General features: G+C 33.4%; 1 protein-coding gene across 2 annotated transcripts in view; it reads left to right on the forward strand.

Annotated features, from left to right (window-relative positions):
- LOC134854458 (sperm flagellar protein 1-like) overlaps nucleotides 1-10,327 on the forward strand; it is a 52,214-nt gene extending 41,887 nt beyond the window's left edge. The window contains exons 3-9 of one of the 2 annotated variants that reach the window (XM_063870712.1): nucleotides 870-996; nucleotides 3,807-3,960; nucleotides 4,135-4,156; nucleotides 4,443-4,505; nucleotides 5,934-5,979; nucleotides 7,460-7,544; nucleotides 9,616-10,327. In XM_063870712.1, the coding sequence (XP_063726782.1) occupies nucleotides 870-996; nucleotides 3,807-3,960; nucleotides 4,135-4,156; nucleotides 4,443-4,505; nucleotides 5,934-5,979; nucleotides 7,460-7,544; nucleotides 9,616-9,708 (590 nt within the window). In that variant the 3' untranslated portion in view covers nucleotides 9,709-10,327. The remainder of the gene's footprint in view (nucleotides 1-869; nucleotides 997-3,806; nucleotides 3,961-4,134; nucleotides 4,157-4,442; nucleotides 4,506-5,933; nucleotides 5,980-7,459; nucleotides 7,545-9,615) is intronic. The other variant, XM_063870713.1, reaches the window with a different exon arrangement.
- The last annotated feature ends 302 nt before the right edge of the window (nucleotides 10,328-10,629 follow it).

The raw sequence follows: 10,629 nt of genomic DNA on the forward strand, positions 1-10,629 counted from the left end.
AATCTCCAAAATATTGTATAAATTAATTTATTTTTGTTTGATTTTTGAAAAGGTCATTTTTACTATATAAAATACCAACTTTTTATTCAAAAACAATTTTTAAACAATATGCATTTTTTTTTGGAGAAAATACCCTTCCCTTCTTAAAGTTTGTTGAGCTACGTAAGGGGCTCACTTTGATATAATTATGTCTGTGATCGACTGGGTATTTTTGGCGTAATTTTTGATTAACTAAGAAAAGCCAAAATGACCCATTTTTGGGGTAAAATTTCGGACCCGAGTTTCGCAAAACAAATTACACCATTTTAATTCTGCTAAATTTCTAAGCAAGTTTTGTCTTCATAAGTTTTCACCTAAACTCAACCCAATTTGAGAAAAACGCGTTTTAAATTTCAAGTTTAACGCGTTTTGTCCGGTTAATTTGAATCAGCACTGTACTACTAACAAAATGAATAACTTGTACATAAATTGAGTAATTTTATCAAGTTTCTTTAAATTGAATTTTAAGAAAATCTGTATACAATTATTCAATTTATGCATAATTTATTCGTACTTTTGTTAATATTGACAATTTTTATACTTGTTTTGCCGATTTGGTTATAAACATTGGTATTTTTTTTATTTTCCTGCTCTTAGACCATTGTTAACATGAAAAAACTGATCTATTACAGAATGACGGTATATCCACGAGGGAAAGGACCGACAAACGAGCTGTTCTGCAATTAACGGAAAACCGCCACTGTGTCCTTGCAATTTTTTTCCAGGTGTCTGGATATGAAAGAACGAATTTACTTTTTTTGATAAGAGATACAAAGTTTATCAAATTTATTAATATATATGTGCTGGAGCAGTCTTGACTTGTGTTGTAGTATTGGTGGCAGAAGTGATCCACCATCAGCTGGCGGAGAGCAAAGTGGCCCAGTTGGTGGAGAAGCACAACTACCAGAGTGCTAATTCCTCCGAGAACAAAAAGGCCAACTGGGAGCTCCTCAGACAGTGAGTAGATTACATCAGATTAGACCACGTGTAGAGTGCCAACTACTATTGCATCACATGGTTTCGTCTCGCTTTTTCGTCTCTTGACTACAATAGAGTAAAGTACAGTGCTGATTCAAATTAACCTCACAAAACGAACAAATTTTGAAATTTCAAATGTGTTTTTCTCAAATTGGGTTAGGTTTAGACAAAAAGTGAAGAGAACACAAATTGCTTAGAGTTTCACCTGAATTAATTTATTTCAGAAGAATTAATTTAGAATTTCACCAGAATTGCTATTTATTTTTCCACAAAAATGGGTCATTTTGACTTTTTTATTAAATCAAGAATTACGTTGAAACTACCGAGTTAATTAACGAAAAACATTTATCCAAAGAAGTCTCTTACACAGTGCAACAAAACTTAAGAATGGTAATATTTTCAAAAATTTGCGGAAAATGTTTGAAATTTGTTTCTAAACTAGAATTTTGATTTTTAAATAGTAGAAATGACAATTTTTGGCTATCAACTAAAAATATATTCTTTTATACAGATTTTTGGAGATTTTCCCCTAGCACAACTTTGTCGGGCTGTGTATGAGGCTTTTTTTGTTTCACTAGCGTCAGCTTAGTGTATTATTAAAAACCTTTTTTTTTTCTAACCTAAGTCGCAAATATTTTTTTTTAGATCAGTATATCTCGCATTTTTTAAATGCATAGTTTATACATAAGGTGGATTTATGCTTTGCAATTTGTTACAAGCAATGTTAGCGTGGATGCCTTCAGTTTGTTGTATTCCAAATTATTTCTTGCAAAGTTGTGTCTATTTGTATTTGGTGCCTTTTTGGCTGAATGGCATTGGCAATTTAGTAGTATATGTAGCTGCTTTGCTCGTGGCTAGTGATTGTCGAACAATATCTTGATTGCAGTAGGTTGCAGATTGAATCCTTGACCTTGCTGAGTTTTTACTAATTCGAGGCTGATTTAATCTTTTTTCTTGTTGCCTTTTCTAGAGCTGCTTTTTGTCGTGTTCTCGCAAGTGTTTGCGCAGCGAAGCTTCGCCTCTATGTTTAATTTTCTTATCAATTAACTCAGTAGTCTCAGCGTATTTCTTGATTAGATAAAACAGTCAAAATGATCTATTTTTGGGGAAGATTTTGGCTGCGAATTTCGAAAAATCAATTGCACTATATAAATACTCGTGAATTTCCTAGCAAATTTTGTTCTCACTTTTTGTCTTATTTGAGAAAAAGTTTGAGAAAAAAGCCCCTGATGTTTCAAATTTTGTTCTTTGTGTCCTGTTAATCAGCACTTTACCTCTCTTTTGTCTCAATCATAATTCATCGCTCCATTGAATCGCATATCTAAGATTTTCGCGAATAAGAAAATTTTATTCTCACGAGAGTCAGGGTATTGCAAACGGATATACAATTTTCCCCCGTGAACAGCTTTGATCATGGCTCATCTGTAAAACTTTGCTGGAAGATTACTGCAGCAGACATTTTTGAGCGTGCTCTATTTTCAATTCTCGTTCTATTTACACAAGTGGAGTGTAGTTTGATACTTCAAGGACACTTTTCTCCAACCTAAGTTGCTAATATTAGTTTTATGGTAGGAAATTTTTTTTTCACGTAGCACTTTTGCAGCAGGCGTCATTGGCAATTTAGTGGCATGTGCTTTGCCATTCGACTAGTAATAAGTTAACACAGTTGATGTATTGTCAGGTGGCAGTAATCGATCAGATGTAACCGAAACGTTTTTTAAACTCAATGTTTCGCAACATTTTTGAAATGCAGAATTTAGACACAATTTGGCTTTTACTTTCAAATTAGTGTGATTGACATTAGTTTATTACGTTCCAAACATTCCATCCTAAGTTTTTGTGCATTTCAAAGCAGTTTTGCTTGTGTTTGCGAAGTTGAAACTTCGCCTCTATGTCGAAATTTGTGAATGTGTTGGTTGTTGTAAATTAACTAATCTTTTAATATTTTCCTTGGCTTTTAATTTTTCTTCGCTTAGTGTTTGTTCTGCTCCAATTTTTAATAAATTGATTCAAGTGTATGAAATTTGTGATATATCTTTTTTTGATTTTTTTTTCAAAAAGTGTTTTTTGGCTTAGTGGCTTTCGTCTGTTTTTGTCAGCTTGTGCCTTACTATGTTTGTGATGTATTGCAAGTCGTGCGAAGCTCCGCTTCACCTCTGTGGCGAAAAGCGAAGCAAAATTTTCAACACAGGTATGCATGCGTTGAAGTTTGGGGGTATGTACGCCTAAATTTGATGTCACAAAATAATGAAATTTTGGTGGAAAAAAGCGAAATCAGGGGTAGTTAGTAGTGGCAAATTATAATTGATTTGTGTGCCCTCCGTTAAAAAGTTTGAGGAATTTCAGCTATTTTTTAGCTATTCGTTTAATCGCTTTAGACTGCATCGTTTGCTGGGCGATAATAGTTGCGATATTAGTGTGCTGTGGGTACGTGAAGCATGATAACTTAGCATGGTATTTCGAAATTTTTCGGGGCTCAAAACTTGTTTTAAAAAATTGTTTTTCAACTCAAAAGCTCAAAAGGGGTCTACCCTGTTAATAAATTTTGTCACAATGTTAATTCAACTCGTGTTGAAATTTGGGGGCATGCACGCCTAAAATTTATATCATAAATTAATGAAAATTGGATACATTTCAGTGGAAAAAGCGAAATCAGGGGATGTTAAGATTCGTTAACTATGATTGATTACTGTTTCCTTGAAAATTTTGACTGTATCGACTTAGAGAGCATCCATATTACGTTAAAATCTTTTATTCGCAATCATTTCTTAATTTTTGTCTGTTTGCAGCAAAGTGCTGCGGAAGCTGCCGATGCCTCCGCCGGGACTAACAGACAGGGATATTCAAGACTTCATCAGTGCGAAGGAGAATGCAATTGAGAGGTTTCTGCTCAAACTCAGACCAGCACTCGACCAGTACATCAAACGACGCAAGACTGAACAGGTACTTTTATTAGGCAATATTATATCTTGAAGCAGTTTATTTTTCAAGGCCAATTTACCATGTAGACTGCAAATGAGTTCATTTCCCGCACCCTTGTTATCAAAAAATACTACCAAGAATTTGTCACCAATTATAGATAGAATGGGTTCAATTGGTTCATTTTTGTTGTTTCAGGCCGGAGGAAAAGATACTTCACGTAAGTTAGAAACCCAATGCTCTCTTCGTTGAAATTTGGTATAGTAATTTACAATTTGAACTTTAAACATTTTATTCTGTTTAGTACTGTGTTAATTGTTTTAAATTATCTGCGAATTATAGTTTTGAAATTTTGGCTTTCTGACTTGTTAAAATCTTTCATTTATTTATTTAAAGCCGAAATTGGGCTAACTTTAAAACAAAAAGTGGCTAATTGGTTTCTTATTTAAGTTTCAAAATTGTGCTATAATGTTCCAGGTGAACTGCTGATCCCCCCTCTATTTCAGATTACCCCACGCCCGGTTATCCCAGGGCATACTCTAAGAGAGAAACACACATGATTGCTCATGGTAAATCTAATTGGTGTGCAAATCAGTCTGTCATTTTGATTCTTACACACTAAATTTATTGGCTTCGTATTTGTACAATATACATTCTTGCTTACTAACCAAAAAGCATCAGTTGGTTGTGATTAAGAGTCAATCATTTTTTTTGTTTTTTTTTTCAGGAAAAGTATTAAAATTTGTTCAGGATCAAATTTACTTTTTGGTGGTTTGAATTTTGATTTCTTAAGTTCAGTTTTTTCTTTTGTGAAAAAAAAGGAAAAATCCACTATCGAGCAGCAAAAGTGTAAAGGTCATGAAAAAGGTGATCGACTTCTAGTTTCGAAAGTGGAATTTAAATTTCAGATTTCCCAGAGAAATAAAAACTTTACTTATTCATTCAGTTTTCTTAAATTGGGTTAATTTTATCAAAATTTGCTAGTCATACAAAGAGTTTTAAGGGCATCTAATTTCATCTTTGAAATTCAAACTAAGATTTTTTTTCCAAAAACCAATCAGTATTACTTTTCTGTTTACTTGCGTTCATTGACTCTTTCCCAATTGTCAGTTGGGCGAGGTCTCAGTATGTATATCAAATTAATAATTGCCTTGTATCAGGCAAAAAGATTGATTTGAGCTGCAAGTTGCACGTGATGTTGTGTTTGTTTAAGCAAAAAGTGTTGTCTATAAACTGCTTCAACTGACTGATAATTGCTGCAATGAAAGGCAATATGAAGAACTTTGACAAAACGGGCAATTTTGCCGAGCAAAGTTTTTTAGGTGTTCGCATTCGTACTGTGTTTCATTACTCATGATTTTTATACCGATTTTCAAAAAAGTCATGGAATATTAAAATAGTGCTCGGGGTCTTTTTTTTCTCTATGCAAATTCCGACTTTTTAACTAGCCATTTTCAATATTTGTTTCTACCATCAAAAAGGTATTAACGCCCTGAGCTCATTTTCAAAAAAAAATTTTCTAGTGATTGTTTCGTAAAGTTACGGGGATTTGAAAATTACTATTTGTCCGATCTGGGATATTTTAGATGTATTATGTACTATTAAAACGTAAGCAGCGATTTAATGAATCATTCCTAATTGAATTGAGACAAGCATGTAGGTATTCACCAGACGCAAAATCTATTACTTTATATTTACATAGCGTGTGAGGTTAATATAATTTTTTATATTGAGTTCAATCCTCAATATTATGTTTATTCGTTTTTTTTAACTAACGTTTCATTTTATTTTAAATTTGAAGTTCTTCTCGACATTTAGAGCATTAGAGCTTTGCCGTGATACGAGCAATGTTGTTAATAATCGTGGAGGACAGAAAGGAAATACGCACTAAACTCATTCTAAATTGTTTTGCCTGCGACGCTTGCACTGATCCTTGTCTCTGGTTTTTAAAAGATGTTGAGTTAGTTCTTAATCCGACTCGAAGTTGTTTGTTGCAGGAGGAGGATCCAATTCAATTGGAGGAAAATCGAAAGCACAGCCCGGGTAAGAAACAAATTTTACTTGAGGCCTTAACCATTTATTATTAATACCAAATTGTTGGCGATGCCATTTTCAGTCGAATCTGAACTAAATTAATTAATCGCGTTTGCTCGTTTTTCGGTCATTTCAGCATGCAAAATGTTCCAACAGATCTAGTTGGTGTTTAAGTTACAGTTTTTTGACTGATTAAGTGTCAATGATCGAAAAAGTACATTTATATAAGTCGTGTTGGTTTTAAGTTTTTTGAGGAAAAATCAGTTGTTCATTTCCTTTCTTAAAAGAAAGGCAAACTCCACTATAGTTCAGCTAAAGTGTAGGCAAACTCCTCTATAGTTCAGCTAAAGTGTAAAGGTTGCGAAAACGTGAATGACTTTGAGTTTTAGAAGACTTCCCAGCGGAATAAAAATACTATATATTGGTCCATTTTCTGATATTGGGTTATTTTAATCCACAAAATGTCCATCTTGAAAGATTAATGAGTTTCAAAGAGCTTTAAAAGTTATGTTTTTTCTTTGCAACTCAAAATTTTACAATTTTTCAAAAAAAAGTTATTTATTAAGAGTACTGAACGTGTTGAATACTTTTATCAAGGTGATTTTTTTTGTGTTTTGTTCACGCTCAATTTTGATTTTTCGCGGTTGACCTTTGATTTCTTTTTAAGTTCGCCCCATTTACTTTGTTTAAAGGCAGGCAATTTTCACTATCGAACAGCAAAATGTAAAGATCACGAAAAACGTGATCGACTTCTAATTTCGAAAATGGATTTAATTATCAGATTACCCAGCGAAATAAAAGATTTACATTTTGATCCAATTTCTCAAAGTGGGTTAGTTTTATTAAAAAAAAGGGTAAAAAATAAATAATTCTGTGAAACTTAGTGGCATATATTTGTTCTTTCAAGTTCTCAAGTTGAGGTTTTTCAAAAAACAAGTCCGTTTTTTCAAAAAAATAACAACTCCGTTTTTTCCTGTTTCCTTGTGTTCATCACTGTCAACCGGTCATATTTTTTTCTGTCCTAATGAGTTATTTGGCACTTTTGCAACTATCTGTTCCTGTTGTATGTTTAGTTGCTCACCAATGTTACAACAATTTGGCATTATCGAAACTTTATCCATACTTAGAGAAGGCAAAATTCACAAATTGTGTCTATGAGGGAGCTGTGTGCATGCAAAACGTGGCATTTTTGTGCCTAAATCGTCAAAACCGAGTTACATAAAACCAAAACGGCAGTTACCTAAAAACTCTAAAAAACGACGCAGTTTTTTTGGGGGAACTTGTGGCTGTTTTAATGTCTCGGGATAGCTTGGAATGGCTGACCCTGCAAACTATTTGTTAGTTTTTTTCAGTAGTTTACCAATGCTGATTTTTTCACATGATTTTGCTTCATTGCGTAGACATTAAGTTTTTGATTAGAATCATGGATAGTTTTTTTCAGTACTCTTTAAATATGCGTTTATTTGTTAACATTTGTCTGTGTCTGTAGGAATTATGACGCCTTGCCTGCTTGGGCTAAGATGGAAATGTCTGACAGGGAACAGAAATTGGGGGCGGCTGAGGAGACCATTCAGGTAAGCTCGCCCTTTACCTCTTTTCACCCTAATTTGAACATTTACTTTGGCTTATTTCGTGTTATCGTGTCGCCTTCAGTTAAAAGATTTTTTGTTTAGTTTTAGCTAATTGTATTGCTTTATTCTGCTAAGCAGGTGGCCTTTTTATGTTTTACTTTACGAATTGATGTACACTTATTTAGCTCTTGTGGTTTTTCTTTCGTTTTTTTTGGAAAGTCTTCAAAATTGTTAACCCTGAACTTAATTTTTTTTCATTTGACTGTTAATTTTTTTCAAATTCTCTTCATATTCACTTGCTAAGAGGATTAAAAATACGCTCTTAACTAGGCAATTTGTCTTATAAATGCTTAAAATGGACTTTAATTTTAAAAATGGTTTTAAAATGAACGGTAATTTTCAGACTTACCAGCGGTTAATAAATCTTTGACCAAGTTATCTCTATTTAGGTTAGCTGAATTAAAAAAGTGTCAATCATGAAATATTTTTGGAATTCAAAGTCAAGGGGGATGTAGAATTTTCTCGTGGGGGGCGGATTTTCAAATAAAAAATTGATATTCTGAGCTCTCCCAAATAACCATAAAGACCCTATTTGAACAAACTTTTCTCCGACGCAGGCAAATTTTTGAAAAAATACAGGTCAAAAAGGCGTTACTTGTCAAAAAACTTCAAAAGTTGCGTGTTTTCGGCGCGCGCTCCCCCCTCGATGTAAGTATATATTGGCGCCCAAGGCGCCTTTAGAAAAATTTTAGGGTCAGTCAGCCAAAAATGAAATATCAAAATAGTACATAGGGGATCCTTTGGGTCGGCAGGGGGCCGAATCCCCCCAAAATCTGCCCCTGTTCAAAGAGTTTCAACCTGGTGTATATCTTCAAGGGTTTTCTTCCTTGTTTTTCAATCATTTCCTTGTTTTTATTTTTCATTTTTTTTTCTTAAAAAAAATAATAACAAACAAATGATTATTTTTTCACTTTTCTGGAGTTCATCGATACTCCAACTGTATGTTAGCTATGTTCGTTTTTTCCGCTCAAAACTGATTTTTATAATTTTACCGGGATACTAATTTTCAGTAACATCAAATCAGCAATTTCATTAGTTATATCAGTATTAGTCGCTATTTGAAAGTTATCAACGTTTTTGAAATATATTTCTTTTTTCGGCTCGTTGACATTTCTTAAAAGTTGATCGACTATTATCAATGTGCTGGGTTGAAAGATTCGTGATGATAAGTCAGTTGAAAGGTTTTGCAAATTATCAAAATTCAAAATGTTTTAATTCACCTTTTGATTCTGCATGTTTACTTCGAAGGTTTTGGTTCTTTGATAACATGCTGCTGAAAAAAATCTACCCTGCTGAAAATATCAAATCGCAACCATTTTTTTTCCAGATTAACAACTTGTAAAAGAAAAATTTTTGAAGCTTTTGGTTAACTATGTGAGCTCCTCACTAACAGACCTGTCTTCAGTCAAAATATCTTCAGTTCGAAATTTGTTTTTTTTTCTATGTTGGTTGTGAGTTTACCAACTCTGATTTGGTTGTACAGTTCCGTTATGTAGTTTTTTGCTTTAATTGTTATAAAGGGTTACAGCTTATTTTTCTAAGCCTAGTCTTTCGTGGTGAACAAAGTTTGTGGTGAACAAAGTTTGGGGGTGTGTCTGTCGTGGGGATTTGAAACGTTCAAAATATTTTTCGAACATGCTGGTGTCTGCTCAAGAAATGCAGGCTTACGTATCACTGCGTAACATTAGTTTAGATTCTTGATCCATATTGGCAGTTGTTGTCTTAATTGGCACGTTTTTCTCATTATGAATTTATGCAAATCTAAACTTATTTATGCAAATCTAAACTTAAGTGTTTGGAAATTAAAGTTTTTAAGTCATTTTTTCAAAATTATTTCGGCTTATTTGACTTTGTCTCATTTTCTGTCGACTAACTTGTCATGCAATTTTTGTGTTGTATCCAAAGTGGTGCAAAGTTCTGTTTCGCCTCTATGTCTCTTTCTGCATCGTAAATGATTCTTACAGCAATGTAGGAGTAACTTAAGCTGACTGAGTTTTTGGCTGCTATCTTTTAGATTCTTTCTGCCAAAGTGAAAAAACTGGAGCGACTTGTTTACCTTAAGGACTTAAGACTCAATCAACTAGAAAAGGGAGATGGCGCCAACTAACCGAACGGAGAGAAGTCGAAACCCAAATCATATCAGATTGCACCCAACAGGCAGAAAGCAGTTATTTTCGACCAGATGAAACTATCCAGAGCGCACTACTTAGACTTAGAGTTAAATTGAATACGAGGCATTCGAAGAACTCAGTTTATAAAATAAGTTGCTTAAAGAAGCGGTAATATTAAGCTGATATGCAGCTTAAGCTCACACGAGGTCATGCTTAAATAAGGGCCAGCTAAACCATTTGATGTTTCGCGCTTTAGTTTTTGTTAACATCAAGTCACAGACTTGACTAACTTGAGTGATTTTGTTATCTGATATATATTTTGAGAAAAAAAATTGAATCGGTTGCCGAAATTAATTCAATGCTTGGTTCAATTCAAACGGCCTACAGAGAAGAATCTCTTTTAATGTTTCAACTGATGAATTTTTCAGATAAAATAGCTGTTTTTCTCATAAGGTGATGCTATAATTTCAAATTCAATAATTTAGTGTGTAAGGAGTAGTTGTTCATGATCATTGTAAATAGAAAGTGTAAATCTTGTTCATAGGTTTTGGTTTACTCTATGTATAAATTTAGTTTCTACAATTGTTTGGAATTTCTAATTTAAGGATCCATAAATTGACTTTTTAGGCTGACATGTGAACTTGACTTGACTCGTTTAGTTGTCCTGATTCAGCAACAATTTACAAAACTTAACCAGTTGTTCTGCTAGTTGCATGGGATAACGCGATAACACTACTCGGTAAAGGAAAAGAAAAAGTAAAGATTTGAGATTTTCATAAGTTCACGAACATAGTAAAGACACTAATATAGGTCGTGATGATTTTTTTCTCAAAAAAAAATTCTTGAAAATTGATCACGCTCAAATTTAACTTCTGGTAATTTGACTGCTTCTTAAGTTCTATTCAAATTCTTTTGCT

Source organism: Symsagittifera roscoffensis, chromosome 9 (assembly GCF_963678635.1).
Source record: "Symsagittifera roscoffensis chromosome 9, txSymRosc1.1, whole genome shotgun sequence".
NCBI classification, from domain to species: domain Eukaryota; kingdom Metazoa; phylum Xenacoelomorpha; order Acoela; family Convolutidae; genus Symsagittifera; species Symsagittifera roscoffensis.